This window comes from Erythrolamprus reginae, chromosome 12 (genome assembly GCF_031021105.1).
Source record: "Erythrolamprus reginae isolate rEryReg1 chromosome 12, rEryReg1.hap1, whole genome shotgun sequence".
Taxonomy (NCBI): Eukaryota; Metazoa; Chordata; class Lepidosauria; order Squamata; family Dipsadidae; genus Erythrolamprus; species Erythrolamprus reginae.
This window is the reverse complement of record NC_091961.1, coordinates 16,276,157-16,296,850: the sequence shown is the minus strand read 5'-3', so window position 1 is coordinate 16,296,850 and position 20,694 is coordinate 16,276,157. Positions and strand designations below refer to the sequence as shown.

At 41.3% G+C, this 20,694-nt stretch overlaps 1 protein-coding gene across 4 annotated transcripts in view; it reads right to left on the bottom strand.

The window, feature by feature from the left end:
- Nucleotides 1–849: 849 nt before the first annotated feature.
- RNF122 (ring finger protein 122) overlaps nucleotides 850–20,694 on the bottom strand; it is a 154,699-nt gene continuing 134,854 nt past the window's right edge. For 3 of the 4 annotated variants that reach the window (XM_070765535.1, XM_070765539.1, XM_070765538.1), the window contains exons 5-6: nucleotides 9,800–9,882; nucleotides 850–1,847 (exon numbers count right to left, since the gene is read on the bottom strand). In XM_070765535.1, coding sequence (XP_070621636.1) covers nucleotides 1,733–1,847; nucleotides 9,800–9,882 — 198 coding nt within the window. In that variant the 3' untranslated portion in view covers nucleotides 850–1,732. The remainder of the gene's footprint in view (nucleotides 1,848–9,799; nucleotides 9,883–20,694) is intronic. The other variant, XM_070765537.1, reaches the window with a different exon arrangement.

Below are 20,694 nucleotides of genomic sequence, written 5' to 3'. Positions count from 1 at the left end.
TTGCCCAAACCGGTCTGAACTGGTTGCAGCCCACCTCTGGCTAAGTTGCATTTTTTTTTCTGCCGATGGATGAGTATTAAAATTGTGTGCTCAGCTATGTTTTTACCTCCATATACTCCAGCTATCTTCTTGGTATCATATCTGAACCTTTGTGTAGTCCTAGTAAGTTCATTCATGTGTGCTGGGGGAAAATGATAAAATGTTTCAATAACCTTTTAATGCAGTGCTTCTCAATTATTTCCTGTTATAAACATTTCGCGCCCCCTCCAGCTCTCTGCCAGGATGGTTGTTTGCAATATTCGGTGTGTTTTCGCTGAAAAAACGCAAACGGCTTATCAACATGATTAGGGTGCAATGGGTTTAAGTGACACCTTTATTTGGCTTCATGCTGTCCACTGCCAACATTTTTAGACACAGTAAACATACCTGTCTTTTCTCATCTCCTACCATAGTTACAGTGAAGCCAAATGCTACATATGCTTGATCATATTTCCTAATTTAAGCTTTTGGGAGACTTATGTTTGTCTCGTTATTTCTCTCTCTCTCCTTCTTTCTTTTCTTCCCTATTAAATATTTTTCCATGGTGTCTCTTAAGGGATTGTTATCTGCACTTCGTATCTCCTACTCTGTGCTATGTGCTATTGTTAGGTGCCAAAAACCCCTACTTCCTGTTGCAAAACAGCACGGCCCTTGGGGTCATGCACCACTCCTGGCATTGCTCCCATCCCCAGGGCCCCCTGCCCTACTATATGAGAAGCACTGCTTTAATGTAACATGTTGCCTTCATCCCTCCTTCCTGCTAAGCGATTACTCATGATGCAAACACAAAAGCAAAAGGGAAAAATCCAGTTTCAGAGAAAGGACTTTTATTTTTATATACAAGGACTGAATAGGCAAAAAAAATTTAAAGGCCACTTATGAAAATAGTCCCACTCATTTGAAAGCTAAAAAGAAGAGTTTTCATGTCCCTATCTTTGTCACTTCACTATCTATAATGGCAACCCAAATGCCACAACGTGGCTCCCTTTCTCCATAATATTGGAGAAGTGGGCTCTTTGCAGCTCTGCTTGGTTGATGGTGTTAGCTGACTGGTGCCCCTTCTACAGTCCGTGGGGAGGCTTTCTGCTTAAGTCTTATGTAAACACTGTAGATTTTGCAGAGAAAGATCTAGCCAAAGTCAGCAATATCTCTTATTTTCAAATTGCAGAAGGGATCCCCAAGGAGCAGAAATCAAGATAGCCCAAACCGCAGGAGTTGACTTACTATAAAAAGAAGTCTCATTAGAAATTGGAGAGGCTATATTGCCATCTGTGGATTCTGACCAGCAAGTCCTAGAAAAAGGGAAGACTTTGATCTCACAGTTGGCATCACAACAACCAGTTGCAGAAACCTGGTGCTAAAGTTCAGTTGTTCACCAGAGCCATCCTGGGAAAGTTCCAAATTTCTTGTTTCAAGTCCTTCATTGGTTAGTCATCCGAAATAGAGATTCCCATGCACTTCTGATCAGCCTTCCCCAGAAATGGCTCCCAGATGATAGATGGAGAACAAGGCCAGCTTGCTTTCCATCTTGGCACTTGGAATGGTCCACACTGCCTTCTAAGAAGGTTAAGATGAACATCCACTTGGAAACAATTTCAGACCATGATTGTGTGTTGAAGTTCACAATCCCAAGGCAATAATCAGTGTCAATAAAGGCTCTTGGGCAGGGGGGGGATCATGGACAGGAAGATGGTCACACTAGTTCATCCAGGAGAATTCCAATGTTCTGGTGAGGCTCTGAAGGACCTCCTATAGGCTTATTGCACATGGGACAAACACATCGAACTTCTAGCCACTTCACAAGACACCTGCATACAAAATGTGGATGGGAGTGTCAAGAGATGGGGAGGTATAATTTGAAAATACAGATCTAAAAGCTTGATTAGGACATTCTGAGAAGACCCTAAAGCAGCATCTGCTTTCTGATCAGCATCCCCTCCAATTTTACCCTTTCCCATTGAAGTGTTCATGCCCATCTTAAAGATCTTAAAGATATATTGCTCCTGGTGATACATTACTTATTTGGGCTGAACGGTTAAATTATGAGTACTGTATTTATAGTGTGTGTGTTGTTTCTTTTTTAATTTGCAGCAGTTTTACTTAATTTCTTGTTCTCAAATGTGTTGCAATTCTCTAAACCTCAAGTTTTGGAAGCCAATTTACAGGTTAGATTAGATTTATCCAGCATCAGTAAATGGCTGTGCACAGAATCTAATGTTACCATTTTATTCTCCCTCATATCAAGGGAGAATAAAATATATGATATTTCCCCCAAAAGTACTCTGAACATCTCAAAGCATATTTACTTTGAGATGAATATCAATTAAATATTTGCTAATTTAGCAAAGAAAATCTGTTTAATCAGTCATCAAAATATAAAAAGCTTATTAACATGATCAGATGATTTATATAAATTAAGAATTTATTTAGCTATATTCTGTACATTAAGAGATTATGGGGACAGATAGTCCATGGTGCTCACTGAGCTCGGTTATTTTCTTGTAGATATTTCATTAGCAAACTAGGTAACATCATCAATCATCAGTCCTGAGAAATATGAGGCTAACTTTGAAGATGGAATGCAAGAACAATTGAGTAAATTTGGCCTTGGAAATAATAATAATGATAATGATAATAATAACAACAACAACAAAACAACAAAACACAACAACAATAATAATTTATTAGATTTGTATGCTGCCCCTCTCTGTAGAAGAATGGATGAGAAATAAATTCAAGATATTCCCATCTTGATTCTCTTTAATACAAGAAAGGCAAAATTAAATTCTGTCAGTCTTCAAGATTTGATTATGATACCTAACGACAATAAAATAGAGTTCTATTGCAGTGGTACCTCTACCTAAGAACGCCTCTACTTAAGAACCTTTCTAGATAAGAACCGGATGTTTAAGATTTTTTTTGCCTCTTCTTAAGAACCATTTTCTACTTAAGAACCCGAGCCCGGAAAAATTTCCCAGAAAAGTTGAGAACGGCGCGAAGGCCCGGCCAGTTTCCTGCCATTCTCTCTTTAAACCCGGCCATCTTGGGCTTTTCTGGGCTGCCAGATGAGCCTTTCGGTGGCGTTTAAGGAGACTTTGGCAGTCCAGAGTGAACTAAGCATTTTCCTTTCTCTGGGCGCTTGGACAGGGAATAAACCTCTGCCAGCACCCAGAGAAAAGAAACGCTCCCTTTGCTTTAGGCAGCCCAGAGTGAATGGAGCATTTTCCTTTCTCTGGGCGCTTGGACAGGGAATAAACTACTTCACTATGGTGACTCCCTCGCACTACCTCAGATACACCCGGCGCAAGGTTGCCTCCTGGAGCGTCTGGGCATGGAAAGGCAAAAGGGGACGCTTCACCCCAGCTGGATCAACTCGGCTTCAGCCAAACCGAGGAGTCACCACAGTGAAGGAAAAGCGCCGGCTACAAAGCGAGCGAGTGAGCGAGAGGAGAGGGGAGCCCTTCAGCATAGGAAGGAAGAGGAAGCAGATAGCAGCAGCAGCCTTTCGGTCAAAGGAGCAGGAGGTTCCCCCCTCTCGCCCACTTGGGTTTATGGCGCAGTGTATAGGGGGCAGCCTCGTGCCGGGTGTATGGGAGGTGCGTGCTCCTCCGCCTCGCCTGAGAGTTCCTCTTTCTTTTTAAGCCTTAAAGTTTTGGATTTGTTTGATTCACCTTCCTCCTTTGGCAGCAACTGTCCTCCTCCTTCCTCCTCCTCCCACCTAAATTCCTAGCTTTTATTTCTTTCCTAATGGGTTTGCATGTATTATTTGCTTTTACATTGATTCCTATGGGAAAAATTGCTTCTAGTTACAAACTTTTCTACTTAAGAACCTGGTTACGGAACAAATCAAATTCTTAAGTAGATACTTCTTGTGGACTTTTTCTGATGTGACATAGTTCAAAGGGCTGAGAAGCCTTATGCAAAAATTGCTTAATCACCTTTGCACACGAACTGTTGAATTAGAGATAGGATTTTCAGTTCAAAAAGGGAACCTACTTAAATGTCTTTCAGTCTAGCAGGACCAATAACAAAGTACTGTATTTTTCAGAATATAAGACGCACCTTTTTCCTCCCTAAAAAGACTGATAATTTGGGTGCATCTTATACTCTGAATGCAGGTTTTTTGTCAGCCCTAACTAGCTGCTAATGATCTTTCCAGTTTTACCTTGCAGGCTCTTTCATTGTTTCTCTTTGCGAAGAATGTTTTCCAAGCCCTAGGTCTTTGCAGGTTTTTTTCATTGCTCTAACTTGCTCCAAGTGAGTTTCTTTCCAGCCCTAACCAGGTGCTAATAATGTTCCCAGCTCTTACTCGCTTGCAAGCACTTTCATTGTTACTCTCTGCGAATAATGTTTTCCAAACCCTGTAGGGTTTTTCCCCCCATTGTTTTACTTGCTCTGAATGTTTCTTTCCAGCCCTAACCAAGTGCTAACAATGTTTCCAGCTCTTACTGGCTTGCAAGCTCCTTCATTGTTACTCTCTCCGAATAATTTTTTTTTAAAGCTGTAACCAGGGGATAAAATAATGTGCTGAAGCTGACCAGACTGAGGATGCTAGCCAGATGAATACCTGGTAAGTAGATTCTTTTCCCTATTTTCCTTCCCCAAAACTAAGGTGTGTCTTATACTCCGGCGCATCTTATACTCTGAAAAATATGGTAGTGGGATTGCCCATGTGTCAAGACTAGACACGCCTCATTTTCGAGCTCTAATTGTGATATATTAAATAAAGGTGAAATTCCTCCTTAAAACATAAATCCTTCTTGAAGGAAAGCAGAGGAGTAAAGCATTCTCAGGAGATCAAAGAGAATCTAAGATCTGAGTTTCTAAGGAAGATGGGACTTCTTTTGCTATTACGAGTGAGTACAATCAATCTTAATAAAATGGCTGAAGGGTCTGAACCTAGCCTTGGCAAGATTGAGACGAAGCTGGACCAGGCTTGTTTCAGGCTTTGAACAGAGGTTTCAGAAAGTGGAATTGACTTTGGGAAATCTTTCTTTAGACTTTAAAATAGTTAAGAAATAGTTAAGAAAGAAGGAGAAGTGGCGGCAGAAAAAATCCAAAGTTTGGAAAAACAAGTTTGGAAAATTCAGGATGAGACTTTTAAACAATTGAAATACAGAATTGCTAATTTGGAAGATTGCCAAAGGAGAAGATTTGCTAATTTGGAAGATTGCCAAAGGAGAAGGAATTTATGTCTGCCTGTATTTAGACCAGATTTTGCTTCAGGTTCAAAATTAAAGGAAGCAATTCTAGGTTGGATGCAAGCACAGTGTGCTCAGGTTCTTTCTGATGATATTTTACATGTCCATTGGGCTGTCCCATGTAGAAACCGGGAGAGGCAAAGAGACATTGTTATGGTTTTGGTCAGCGAGAAAAAAGCTGAGGACATTTACAAATATTTGAAAAGCTGTGCCAACCTTAAACAAGATGGAAACGAGATAAGAGTTCTGAGATATTTCTCTTGGGAAACCTTGAGAGCGAGAGCTGCCTTACACCCAATTTCAAGCCGCCTATATCAAAGTGGAAAACCGTTTACTTGGGGTTTTCCAGCTTCCATTTTGGTGTTTCAAGAGAACAAGATGTTCAGAGCTCGGTCACTGGAGGAGGGAAAGGCATTATTGAATCAACTGGGTATTCAGTTTCAAGAGAGTGAGCCATGAGGAGAAGAAGGGGGGGGGGGACTGTAGAGCCAAAAAGAGCTGAAAAAGGAGAAGGAGGAGAAGATTATTTTAGCGGTTGCAGTACCCCAGATAAGGAGGAAAGGCAAAAGGAGAAAGAGCTGAAGGAGTTAATCAGGCAGGTGGAGGCCATTACAAGGGAGCAGAGAAGAACAAGAGCCCAGCGGGACAAGAAAGCGAACAAGTGATTTCGTCAGAGACGTTTCTGGAATGCAGTGTTAACTCTTATTTTTGTTCGGGGGAGAAGGGTAAAGGAAGTTAAAAAAAATTAAAAGAAGGAATCATTTAAATGGATAAGGGAGAGTGGGAGAGGAATTTTTCTCTTTAATTATATTTAAAAGCGGTTGAAAGTGGAGCTCAGTAGGGTGGGAACGCAATCCGGAGTAGTGCCTCATGATTCGACTAGGTTTTTTCTTGTCCGTTCCCCTTTTGGTGGGGGGAGCACGGGGGGAGGCACTTTGAGGGAGGCAATTGGGGTAAGGAAAGAGAAAACAAGCAAACCAAGAGTGAAACAAGAGGGGGAAAGGGATATTATTGTATATTATGAATGTGTGTAATATAATGGTTTTAAATGTAAATGGTCTGGGTTCTGATTTAAAACATTACAGGATATTGAGAATGGCTAAGCAAAATAAGGTGGATATTATGATTTTGACAGAAACACATAAAAGATAGGGGGGAAGGGATAAGTTGATTAATGATAAAAATTGGAAATGGGTATATGAATCTCGAGGAATACAAAATAGTAGAGATACGGCGATTCTTATTCATCAGAGGGTTTTATTTGAAGACGTTGGAGTTCAGAAAGATAGAGAAGGGAGATGGTTGTTTGTTAAAGGGAAAATTAATCATAAGAAGTTGACATTGGCAGCAATATATGCCCCAAATGCGAAAACAAAACAATTTATAATAAATACAAAAAGGAAGCTAGATAACTTTATGGAGGGCACAATGTTTTTGGCAGGAGATTTTAATAAGCAATTAACAAATGGGATCGGAAATAGTAGGATGTTACATTTAAATAGACTTAATATGGTGGATCTCCATGCAGATATCCCAAATAGAGGTACTTATTATTCAGCAAGATTTCATACATTTAGTTGCATTGACTATATATTAACGAATAGGGTGGGCAATATACAAGTTTAAAAAGTAGATATCAAAAGTATTTGGTTGTCAGATCATGCCCCACTATTGGCAAAATTGGAAATAGGTCAGGAATGCAACCAAAGAATTTGGAGATATAATGCAATTGTAACTGCTAGTGAACAAGATAAAGATAAATTGCAGACAGAGTTATGTGAATATTTTAGAATTAACAATATAGGTGATATTGAACAATCAATTGTGTGGGATGCATGTAAGGCTTTTATGAGGGGACAATGTATATGTATGGAAGCAGATATTAGAAAGAGGTGGGGTAGAGAAAGGGAAATGAAGATAAGGGAAATAGACTTGATACAAGAGCAGCTAAGATTAACTAAGAGTAGGGATTGGAATAGTTCAACTTGCACACTTTCAGCAGAACGTTAAAGTTATCTGTTGGCATGGTTGCCAAGATAAAGGAGTGTTTATGCATATGCTCTGGGAATGCCCAGTGGCGCAGAACTTTTGGCAAAAAGTGCAAGAGGATATTAATAGGATATTAAATATAAGATGGACGATTACTAAGGAAATGGCAGTATTAGTAAAAAGTAGTGAGATGGGAGAATATAGAGAAATAAAACAAGCAGCGATAAAAAGCGCTCAGGCGGTAATAGTCTTGGGGTGGAAAGACGCAACAAAATGGACAATGCAAAATTGGTATAGGTATATGGTGGACCACATTCAATTCGAGATTATGGATAAAAGGATGAATTCGATGAATGAAACTGATTTGCAACAGCTGATGGGGCGATGGGACAAGGTAAGACGATATATGGCGAGTAGGATCAGAGACCAAGCTATAAGAAACAAGTTGGAATCACTCTATAATATGTAAAGAAATATTTCACTCTTGGGTTTAAATGATTTATACAAGAAATACCCCCACTGGTGGTGGGGTATGATTGATTGTCTGGTGGTGGGATCTCTGAGCACATGTTATATGTTATATGTTGTGTGTGTTTTATATTATAAAAATCAATAAAAATATTAATTAAAAAAATATGGTAGTCGTAAGATTTTAATTTTGATGAAACATGCTTCACACACCAGAGTGCTAGTGGATCCGCACAGGATAGCTGCAAATAACCCAGATTTTCCAGTTGGAACATAGAAAATTTCTGATAAAATAGGCCCAGCTTGACTACGATCAGAAAAAATTGTTCAGAAAATCTATAATTTAACTCTTAGGTTTTTCCAGTACAGCAGATGCTGGAATTCCAGTGACAATTCTATTACATCCTTGGGTCAAAATTCCACTGCACATTCTTTGGGACTGCATATGACAAAGGAATAAGGATTTAAGGTGAGAAAGTGGGCAAGATAAATAAAGCTTTGAAGACCTGGCTCTCCCCCTTCCCCCAAGGGCTGGGATAAGAGATGATATGGCTGGATATTTTCGTTGCTTTTAATGTGCTCATTTTTATTGTTTTGTTATGGATTTTATGGTGTTTTTACTTTTGATTAGGAGAGGTCCAGACTTTGTTATAAGAAGAAAGGAAGGAAGGAAGGAAGGAAGGAAGGAAGGAAGGAAGGAAGGAAGGAAGGAAGGAAGGAAAAACCTTAAAATGAATTTGTCACTCACTCTCAACCAGCTTTTAGCCCAGCAATTACCCAATTTTCTGTTCCTTTCAACAAGAGATACAGGACCAAGACTTATTACAATACATGGACATGCTCTGGTTAAATCTTCCAATATCTGGACTTTTGTGTGAAACCAGGTAAGCTGAAAGCAACAGCCATCCATGCTGGTTTCAGATGAGGTATGAACTGAAAAGCCCCTTGCCCAGCTGCTGTTATTAGTAGCATGGATGTCAGGGAGAACACCTGATCTTGCCAGTAATTAAAGCTAAGCATATTTGAACCTGGTATGTGCTAAGATGGGAAACTTCTTAACAACTCCATCTGAGTCACTTTGAGTTATGTTATGGAGAAGAACTGAGACACCAAAGTAAAACAACAGTATTATTCTACCCTAAATCTGTGACTCTAAGGTCACAGATAAACCTTCAAGGGATGACTGTAAGGAATAAAAATCTTTCCATTCTCCACCATTCAGTCAGAATTGAAGAAGTTTCTTGAATGACAAGCACAACACCAAGGAAAAACAAACCAGTTGCCTTAAAAAAAGAGCACCTTTGGGACAATCATGACCTGGATGACTGATAATCTCCATAGACATTTCACTCTTAAAATATTGCTTCTAAATCAGATCTGCTGGATATCTGCAAAACACAGACTTGTCCTGAAACAGAAGATGCAAAGATCTGTATCCTTCACTAGATTTGTATTCTCTTAGAACAGATCTGGGCATTTTATGGCTTTGTGGATTGCTTTATTTTGAAGGCCACAGTTACTTTAAAAAAAAATTACATATGTGTCTATGTCCATGCATGCCTATGTAACTTGACACCCCTATTGGTTGGCACTACACAACAGTTACAACAGTTGTTACTACATAACAGTTATTTCTCATTTGACTCCTTGGGAAAATTAATGTTCCCCTCCCCCTGCCTTAGAAGAACCTTTTTTGCCCGATCTAACTCACCCATCCTTCCCACTTTGAAGCTATGTCCAAACGCCTCCCCTCCAATCAAGTAAACTCTCAAGACAAAATAAGCCTAGGCCTAGATGTTCTTGGCTTCATTGCTTGCTTCAGACTTGCTACAGCATCCTGGCACAATTCCTGTGCATGATGAATTAGCTCTGATAGGTTTTTTTCCATTTAATTCAGGTCTGTGCTTAATCTCCTTCCCCATTTGCTGTCCCTTGGCTCAAATATCTCAAAATACAACAAATAGCCTCTCTCTTTATCATCCTGGATGCCCACCTCCTCTTCACTACCATGGGCATGCTGGATGCTGAATAAATATTGTGGCTGCTCGCCAAGATGAGAGGCACAAGGCAGTTTTTTGAGGCTGTCCTTGGCATCTACTCACTTTCTGTGGAAGGCATGTTGGCATGGCAACACTCCCAGTTCATCTTTCACTTTAAAATCTTCCAGGCATACGGCACAAGTCTGCTGTGGAGAAAGAGGAGGAGGAGAGAATGGACAAACATCATAAAGCAGAAATCAATAAAGGAGCATACTGTAGCTCAGGGTTGAAAGGGAGGGCTCCTTGGTACTGAGCTTGCAAATGTTTCATTACCCAAACTAGGTAACATCCGGAACCCTCTGGAATCAACTCCCCCCAGAGATTAGGACTGCCCCCCCTCCTTGCCTTTCACAAACTCCTTAAAACCCACCTCTGCCATCAGGCATGGGAAATTGATTCCCCTGGGTCGTTTCCGTTTTACGCAAGGTTTGTCTGAGATGTATGATTGTTTTTATATTAATGGTTTTAAATTGTTTTTATTGTTGGATTTGTACCATGTTTTGTGTTGTGAGCTGCTCCGAGTCTCCGGAGAGGGGCGGCATACAAATCTAATAAATAATCATTATCATCATCATCTGTGCTAGTCATAACATAGACTAGCACTGATGATGTTACTTAGTTTTGGTAATAAAATGTCTGCAAGAAAACCACCAAGCTCAGAAAGCATTGAAGACCCCTCAAAGCAGGAATTACGCATGCTTACAGTACCTGTTGTGGATTCCACAGCAAACTATGGCTGATTTTTATGGGGTGGGTGGCTGGTTTCGGCCAGCAGGGAGGTGACACGGAGCTGGGTCCAGGAGATTGTCAATGCTTCTTTGGGGAGGGGGTCCTTCCCGGCTCCCTATAAGGAGGCACTTGTGCGCCCCCTCCTCAAGAAGCCTTCCCTGGACCCAGCCATTCTCAATAACTATCGTCCAATCTCCAACCTTCCCTTTATGGGGAAGGTTGTTGAGAAGGGTGGTGGCGCTCCAGCTCCAGCATACCTTGGAAGAAGCCAATTATCTAGGCCCTCAGCAGTCAGGATTCAGGCTCGGCTACAGCACGGAAACTGCTTTCGTCGCATTGATGGATGATCTTTATTCATTCATTCACTCACTCACTCACTCACTCACTCACTCACTCACTCACTCATTCATTCATTTATTAGATTTGTATGCCGCCCCTCTCCGAAGACTCTTGTCACGTTGATGGATGATGCCTGGGACAGGGTTTATCCTCTGTCCTGGTGCTTCTCAACCTCTCAACAGCTTTCAGTACCATCAACCATGGTATCCTTCTGTGCCGGCTGGAGTGGTTGGGAGTGGGAGTGGGAGGCACTGTTCTTCAGTAGTTTTATTTATTTATTTATTAGATTTGTATGCCGCCCCTCACCGGTAGGTCGCAGTGGGTGTTAGTGGGTGTCAGAGGTCGACCTCTAGGCTTCTCCCTTGTGGGGTGCCTCAGGGGTCGGTCCTCTTCCCCCTGCTATTTAATATCTACATGAAACTGCTGGGTGAGATCATCCAGGGGCATGGGGTGAGGTAATATCAGTACGTTAATGATACCCAGCTTTACATCTCCACCTCATGTCCAGTCAACGAAGCAGTGGAAGTGATGTGCCGGTGCCTGGAGGCTGTTAGGGTCTGGATGGGTGTCAACAGACTCAAACTCAACCATGATAAGACGGAGTGGCTGTGGGTTTTGCCACCCAAGGACAATTCCATCTGTCCATCCATCACCCTGGGGGGGAACTATTGACCCCCTCAGAGAGGGTCTGCAACTTGGGCATCCTCCTCGATCCACAGCTTACATTAGAGAACCATCTTTCAGCTGTGGCGAGGAGGGCGTTTGCCCAGGTTTGCCTGGTGCACCAGTTGCGGCCCTATCTGGACCGGGAGTCACTGCTCACAGTCACTCATGCCCTCATCACCTCAAGGTTCAACTATTGTAACACTCTCTACCTGGGGCTACCTTTGCAGAGTGTTCAGAAAGTTCAGATCATGCAAAATGCAGCTGTCGGAGCAATCATGGGCTTCCCCAGGTATGCCCATGTCACACCAACACTCCACAGTCTGCATTGGTTGCTGATCAGTTTCTGGTCACAATTCAAAGTGTTGGTTATGACCTATAAAGCCCTTCATGGCATTGGACCAGAATATCTCTGAGCCCGCATTCTTCCGCATGAATCCCAGCGACCAGTTAGGTTCCACAGAGTTGGCCTTCTCCGGGTCCCGTCGACTAAACAATGTCATCTGGCGGGACCCGGGGGAAGAGCCTTCTCTGTGGTGGCCTCGACCCTCTGGAACCAGCTCCCTCTCAGAGATTAGGATTGCCCCCACCTTCCTTGCCTTTTGCAAACTCCTTAAAACCCACCTCTGCGGTCTGGCATGGGGGGAATTGAGACATCTCCCCCAGGCTTATATAGTTTTATGTATGGTATGCTTGTGTTGTATGTTTTTAAAATAATGGGTTTTTAGACATTTTTTAAATATTTTTTATATTTTTTTTAATTTTGATTGTAATAGAAACAAACAAACAAAACAAGACATAAACATACCTATATATATACAAATTCATTTGAATTTACTTAATGATTAATACTTTACAATTCTGTTTTTGCTACCTTATATACTTGAGTATAAGTCGATATTTTCAGCACAAAAAAATGTGCTGAAAAATCCAACCTCGACTTATACTAGAGTCACTCACTTTCACTGACCTGAAAACTGTCCCAAAGCTCCACAGTTCCGATGTGAAAGGCAGGGAGGAAAGAAACCTCATGGCTAGCAACAGGAGGGTTTTTTTCTTTCTGCTCTTGCTACTCCTCAGCTGCCTGATTGGCAGCAGACTGAACCAATCATAGCTCCTTCTCTACACAGAAAGGAGGCACTGAGAGAGCTATCTGATTGGCAGCAAGTTGTACCAATCACAGCTCCTCCTCTACAAGAAGTACTGGGGTAAGCAGCGGGAGGGTTGAAGAGACTTTCAGAAGCCAGCAACAATATTTTACAAGTAAATAAAATGTACAAGTAAAATGTAAGTTACCCATTTAAATTTGATTAGCAGGATAGGTTATTTTGTAAGAAAATGTTCCTTAAAGTGGAGATAACTCTGTGTAATTAAACTTTTTCTTCCAGCTATACTTATCCTACCCAAGAGGATTGTTAATGCTGACTTGTTTAAAACAATACAAAGGTTAGGATAATATAATAGTATGAATTTTGTCATTAATCATTTGTTCTACATAATTAATATGAATACATTTACCTTTTTTTAAGAGTATGGTTTCTCCTTATGCAAGATAAATATCATGTAGAACAAAGATTTTACAATTAATGATTGATTAACCCCCAATTGTTATTTACTGATCTATTGAGATAGTAATAATGATTTTAACTTATGAAATACATTTTAAATGGAAAATCTGAATATTTATCATATGGAAGTTTGATTTAAGCAATTGTTTTGAGAGAATATATGAAATCCCAATTATTAAGAAAATTATAATGATATTGTAATGAAGATTAAGATAATAGGTTTTAAGATTAAGATAACATTTCTGAAGATATTTTAAGAGGAAATTGAAGTAATATTTAAGGGAAAGAAATGAATTACCGTATATACTCGAGTATAAGTCGATCCGATTATAAGCCAAGGCACCTACTTTTGACACAAAAAACCTGGGGAAACTTATTGACTCGAATATAAGTCCAGGGTGGAAAATACAATGGCTACTGGTAACTTATAAAAATGGAATATTCTTCTATTGTAGCTTCTTAAAATTGTTTTTGTAGGAGAATTAAAAAAAACATATGAAGAACGTTTGCAGGAACTGGGTATATTTAATGAAAAAAGGACCAGGGGAGACATGATAGCATTCTTCCAATATCTCAGAGTTTGCCACAAAGAAGAGTCAACCTATTCTCCAAAGCACCTGAGGGCAGAACAAGAAGCAATGGGTGGAAACTAAACAAGGAGAGAAGCAACTTAGAACTAAGGAAAAAAATCCTGACAGTTGGAACAATGAATCTGTGGAACAGCCTGCCACCAAAAGTTGTGAATGCTCCAACACTGGAAGTTTTTAAGAAGATACCCATTTGTCTGAAGTAGTGTAGGGTTTCCTGCCTAGGCAAGGGGTTAGACTAGAAGACCTCCAAGGCCCTTTCCTGTTGTTATTATTATATTATGTAACTTTTTTCCTTCCAAAATCTTTCTTTTTTTTAAATTCCAAAAACCTCTTAAAATATCTTCAGGAAATGTTATCTTAATCTTAAAACCTGTTATCTTAATCTTCATTACAGTATCATTATAATTTTCTTAATAATTGGGATTTCATATATTCTTTCAAAACAATTGCTTAAATCAAACTTCCATATGATAAATATTCAGATTTTCCATTTAAAACGTATTTCGTAAGTTAAAATCATTATTACTATCTCAATAGATCAGTAAATAACAATTGGGGGTTTCTCAATCATTAATTGTAAAATCTTTGTTCTACATGATATTTATCTTGCATAAGGAGAAACCATCCTCTTAAAAAAAGGTAAATCTATTCATATTAATTATGTAGAACAAATGATTAATGACAAAATTCATACTATTATATTATCCTAACCTTTGTATTGTTTTAAACAAGTCAGCATTAACAATCCTCTTGGGTAGGATAAGTATAGCTGGAAGAAAAAGTTTAATTACACAGAGTTATCCCCACTTTAAGGAACATTTTCTTACAAAATAACCTATCCTGTTAATCAAATTTAAATGGGTAACTTACATTTTACTTGTACATTTTATTTACTTGTAAAATATTGTTGCTGGCTTGATCAGAAGAGAAAGCCATGGTTCCTTCGTTCTGAAAGTCTCTACAACCCTCCTGCTGCTTCCCCCAGTACTTCCTGTAGAGGAGGAGGTGTGATTGGTACAGCCTGCTGCCAATCAGATAGCTCTCTCAGTGCCTCCTTTCTGTGTAGAGAAGGAGCTGTGATTGGTTTGGCAGCAGGGGTAGCAAGAGCAGAAAGAAAAAAAACCCTCCTGTTGCTAGCCATGAGGTTTCTTTCCTCCCTGCCTTTCACATCGGAACTGTGGAGCTTTGGGACAGTTTTCAGATCAGTGAAAGTCAGTGACTCTAGTATAAGTCGAGGTTGGATTTTTCAGCACATTTTTTGTGCTGAAAATATCGACTTATACTCGAGTATATACGGCATGTTCCTATGGCCGTTTTGCATTTCCAGCATTTATTGCTTATACTGTACTTGGATGGATTTTAGCTAGGCGTGCTGGAGCATAATGCCACCGATAAAACATCTTGTGTAAATTCTCTTTATATGATACAGACAGTGTCATCTTATAATTAATTTTCCATAATGTTTCCCAATCATCTATCTGAAGAGATTAACCAAAATTTGTCATCCATGCTATCATGTTATGTTTGACTATTTCCTCTGTATTTTCATAATTTAGTAAATACCGTATTTTTTGCTCCATAAGACGCAGTTTTTTTCCTCCCAAAGTAGGATGAAAAATCAGCCACGTCTTATGGAGCGAAGATGCAGGCAGGGGGGGGGGGAGGTGCTGGAGCAGAGGGGGGGGGCGGCGATATACTCATCTGGAGACCGCTGCCTCTGTCGCCGCCTCTCCTCTTCCCAACCCCGAAGAGAGCCGCGCCTTTCGGCCTCTGGAAGTGCTGGGCCGGGGGACGCCTCCACCCCGCAGGTTTAGGAGGCGGAGCGGCACCGGAGGAGCGTTGGCGGTTCCAAGCCTTTGGGAAGGCTACAGGAATCGCTTCAGGAGGCGGGGAGGTCTCGAAGACCCAAAACCCAGCCAGTCGCTCGCAGCCGGCCGCCGCCTGTGCAAAGTTTGGCTGCGAACTCGACTGGCTAGCTGCTGCCTGGCCCCCTCCCTCCCGGAGGAGGGTCTCCCTTTGCACTACCAGCGGCGCTCCCCCCGCCAGCCAGCCAGCCAAGCCCCGCGCCCGCCGGAGCGGGCTCCTCGCTCTCCCCCCGCCGCCCGCCGCGTTTGCAGGAGGTGGGGAGGGTCAGGCGGCCCACCAAAGCCAGGAGGGACGCCACTGCCCCCCCTTCCCTCTCTCCGCCCGCTGCTGCGCCTCCTGCTGAGCCCCCTCGGCCCCGCGCGGCGCCTGTCAGAGGAAGCTGCCCTGTCCCGGCCAGGATCCGGGGGCGAGGTCGTCGGGGTTTGAGGGGCCCTAAACCGCCCACAGCAGAAAAACAGAAAAAATAAGGGAGAAAGAAAGAGAGAGAAAGGAAGAGGAGAGATAGAAAGGGGGGGAGAGAAAGAGGGAGAGATAGAGAAGGAGAGAGATACAAAGAGAGTGAGTGAGAGGAGAGATAAGAGAGAGAAAGAAAGAGGGACAGAGAGAAAGAAAGAGAGGGACAGAGAGAAAGAAAGAGAGGGACAGAGAGAAAGAAAGAGAGGGACAGAGAGAAAGAAAGAGGGACAGAGAGAAAGAAAGAGAGGGACAGAGAGAAAGAAAGAGAGGGACAGAGAGAAAGAAAGAGGGACAGAGAGAAAGAAAGAGAGGGACAGAGAGAAAGAAAGAGGGACAGAGAGAAAGAAAGAGAAGAACAGAGAGAAAGAAATAGAGGGACAGAGAAAGGGAGAGGAGAGATAGAAAGGGGGAGAGAGAAAGAGGGAGAGATAGAGAAGGAGAGAGAGAAAGAGAGAGATACAAAGAGAGTGAGTGAGAGAAGGAGAGATAAGAGAGAGAAAGAAAGAGGGACAGAGAGAAAGAAAGAGAAGAACAGAGAGAAAGAAATAGAGGGACAGAGAAAGGGAGAGGAGAGATAGAAAGGGGGAGAGAGAAAGAGGGAGAGATAGAGAAGGAGAGAGAGAAAGAGAGAGATACAAAGAGAGTGAGTGAGAGAAGGAGAGATAAGAGAAAGAAAGAGGGACAGAGAGAAAGAAAGGGACAGAGAGAAAGAAAGAGAGGGACAGAGAGAAAGAAAGAGAGGGACAGAGAGAAAGAAAGAGAGGGACAGAGAGAAAGAAAGAGGGACAGAGAGAAAGAAAGAGAGGGACAGAGAGAAAGAAAGAGAGGGACAGAGAAAGGGAGAGAGAGAAAGAGAAAGAAAGGTAGAGAGAAAGAGGGAGAGATAGAAAGAAAGAGAGAGGGGGGCTTGTTTGTATATTTTCCCAATTCCCCTAGGGCAGTGTTATTGTAATAAATATTTTAGCCTACTTTTTGGCTCAAAATATTTTTTTTCTATTTTCCTCCTCTAAAAACTAGGTGCGTCTTATCAGCAGGTGCGTCTTATAGAGCGAAAAATACGGTAGTTATACAGTTTGGAAATAATTTTTTTATCTGATCCTGTTAAGATTTTATCTATTTCATTAGGTTTTTAACATATTCCAAATTCAATTAAATGTTTTTTATATCTGCTTTGTACCTCAAAATATGGTAACCAATCTAGCTCTAGGCCTTCACTTTTAAGTTTTTCTCTGGATTTTATGACTCCCTTGGAGTCAAGAAGTTCTTCATATGTTTTCATTGGTTTTTATTGATTATGTTCGGGTGTATTTCAGTTTCCAATGTAGATAACCATCTAGGCACTTCTCTGTAATGTTTTTTTCTTACTTTTCTCCAGTATTCAAGTAGAATATTCCAAATCTGGTGTTGTCTGAATTGTGAATATTTAATACGCTCCCTTTCCCATAGATGTGCGTGCCATCCCTCATTAATATTATGACCTTCTATTGCTAAGATTCTAGTATTATCCAAATTAATCCATTATTTAATCCATAATAATATTGTAGCCTGATAATATAATTCTAAATTCGGAAGACCAAATCCTCCTCTCAGTCTTGAATCCTGCAATGCTTTGATATTTATCCTTGGTTTTTTGTTATGCCAAATAAATTTAGAGATTCTTCTATTTAGGTTTGAGATTTTTTTTAATCTAGTTGAATTGGTGCCGTTTGAAAAAGGTATAGCCATCTTGGAAGTATATTAGATTTTATAGTACTAATCCTTCCCATTAAAGATAGATTTAAATTGGACCATTTTTCTAAATCTTCTTTAGTTTTGTTTAAAAGTTTCATATAATTTAATTCTTTTAAAGACAAATATCTAGATGTGAACCAAAGTCCTAGGTATTTAATTTTGTTTTCTATTTGAAATCCAGTTTTTTCTATTAATGTTGTGGTTTGTTCTTGTTTGCAATTTTTAGTTAATATCTTAGTTTTATTCCTATTTATTTTAAGACCAGCTACTCTTCCATATATTTTTTAAATATTAGATTTGTTCATTGTACACTGTTTTATTATTGTTGTGAGCCACCATGAGTCTGCGGAGAGGGGCGGCATACAAATCTAATAAATGAATGAATGAATGAATGAATGAATGAATGCTTAGACTGGGAGGGTTCAAGAGGCAAAGTTCTGCCCAGTCATTTGGTTCTAATCATGATTTATTGGATGCAAAATGACTTAACTCATGGTTCAAGGTTCCTTGAATATCAAGGCAGATCAGCAGGTATCTGGGCTTGTATGTAGCAATTGGTCTAAAAATGAATCTTCCACAATCCAGAAACTATCTTTGCACTCCATAAAATCTTCTGAGAATGTGGGATTGTTGTATAGATCTGAGAGAACATCTATTATAGCCCAAATACTTATAGGGAATTGTTTTGTATCATATTTTATTATGGGTCTATCACCATTATCTAATCCAGCCTTTCCCAGTTTAATGTCTTCCAGATTTATGGGTTCTGCATATCTAGAATTTCCAACTAGCTTGGTTGTATTGTTGGGTGTGCTGGATGCGGCAGTTCCAATATGGATCAGTTGGGGAAGGCTAGTGGATTCCAGCATACATCAGTTCTTGAACGTTTCTGGAAAAGATTTTTCCTTACCATTTACCCTCTCAAAGGTAGATTAAGGCACACAAATCTAAAGCAATTTACAGTAGATTGTCGAAGATTTCTGATTTCAAGAATAGTGGTAATACTATGAAACTCTAACCTCTCTCCTAAATTATGCTGCTTTTATGGGTCATCAGAAGATAATTTTTGTTGAAAAGACAAAAAGAGACATTCAGTTTCAGAGTTCAGAATCCTTTAAGGCTTGTGTTTATCTAAACTTTTCAGGTGAAGAAGTAGTAGCCCTATCTGTACAACATTTAAGCCTGATTAGTATTAACCTTGATTATTATTTTTGCAACTCAGAATACAACTTTGTATTCTATTAGAATGTATTGGGAAAAGCTGGAAGATAGATTAATTCGATAACCGGATTAAACAGGCTGGTCACATAACCTGCTTCTTGCAACAGACTTGGAGAAACATCTCATAAAGGAATAACACATATTCCCTGAGTATAATCTGACTGACCCTGAACTTTCTGATCTTTTAAGCTAGAGATGCCAAGATGTGACCTTTTGTCAATTCTGCATTCAACTACCGTATCTTTCAGTCTATAAGACACACTCCCCCACAACAAAAAAAGTGGATGGAAATATCTCTGTCTCTTATAGAGTGAATGTTGCTGAAGCTCCACTCACCCGCTGGCCCCATCCATTGGCCTCTACCTCCTAGCAATTTGTCTCCTTACAGCAAACAGCAAAAAGCCTGTTCAGCATCAGCACAGCCTGATTTAGCACGAGCAGCTGATTGGCGGTTGGATCGGCCTCCTGGAATATTGCTGTCATTTATTGCTGCCTCCACAAGCCCCATGTTCTACATTTGCACATTCCATTTTTGCCCTGTTCCAGGCAGCAGGGATTGCCGTCACCACCTGTGGCTGCCGAACAGTTGCCTGAAAGAGGCTGAAAACGGGACACGCAGAGGCCAAAAATGGGATTTATGGAGGCTGAAAATGGGGCACACAGAGGCAGAAATAGGCAGTGATGGGCGGCAGCGGCAGCAATCTCTGCAGCATAGAACAGCTGATCGGTGATATTCTGGGAGGCCAATCCAACCACCCATCCAGCTGCTTGTGCTAAATCAGGCTGTGCTGAAGTTGACCAGGCTGTTTGCTGCAAGGAGGCAAAGGATGCTGATGATACCCAGCTTTACATCTCACCCCATGCCAATTCAGTGAAGTGGTGGAGGTGATATCTGGTGCCTGGAAGCTGTAAGGGTCTGGATGGGAGCTAACAGGCTCGAGCTCAACCCAGATAAGATCAAGCTGCTGTGGGCTTTTCCTCCTAATGACCAGTCTAGCCATCCATCCATTGTTCGGGGGGAATTCGATCCCTCAAATAAGGTCTGCAACTTGGGTGTCCTCTTGGATCCAAGCTGAACCTTGATCACCACCTCTCGGTGTGGCCAGGGGGACCCTTGCCCAGGTTTGCCTAGTATACCAGTTGCGGCCCTTTCTGGATCAGGAGGCTTTATGCACAGTCACTCAGGCCCTCATCACGTCCCGTCTTGACTACTGCACTGTGCTCTACATGGGCTATCCTTGAAGAGTGTTCGGAGATGGCAGATAGTCCAGAACGCAGCTGCGCGAGCTGTCATGGGTGTACCTCTGTATACCCATATAACACTTATGCTCCGCGAACTACACTGGCTATTGATTACTCTCTGGTCACAATTCAAGCGTTGGTTATTACCTAAAAAGCCCTACATGGCTTAGGGACAGACTATGATGAAGTGGACAAGGCCATTGGAGCTGTGAGTTCCGCCACCTGTTTACTGGATCCGTGTCCCTCCTGGTTGGTCTCGGCCAGCAGGGAGGTGACACGGAGCTGGGCCCAGGAGATTACCAACGCTTCCTTGGGGAGGGGAGTTTTTCCATCACTCTATAAAGAAGCGCTTGTGCGCCCCCTCCTCAAGAAGCCCTCCCTGGACCCAGCTGTGCTTAATAACTACCGTCCAGTCTCCAACCTTCCCTTTATGGGGAAGGTTGTTGAGAAGGTGGTGGCACTCCAGCTCCAGCGGTCCTTGGAAGAAGCCGATTATCTAGGTCCCCAGCAGTCGGGTTTCAGGCCCGGTTACAGCACGGAAACCGCTTTGGTC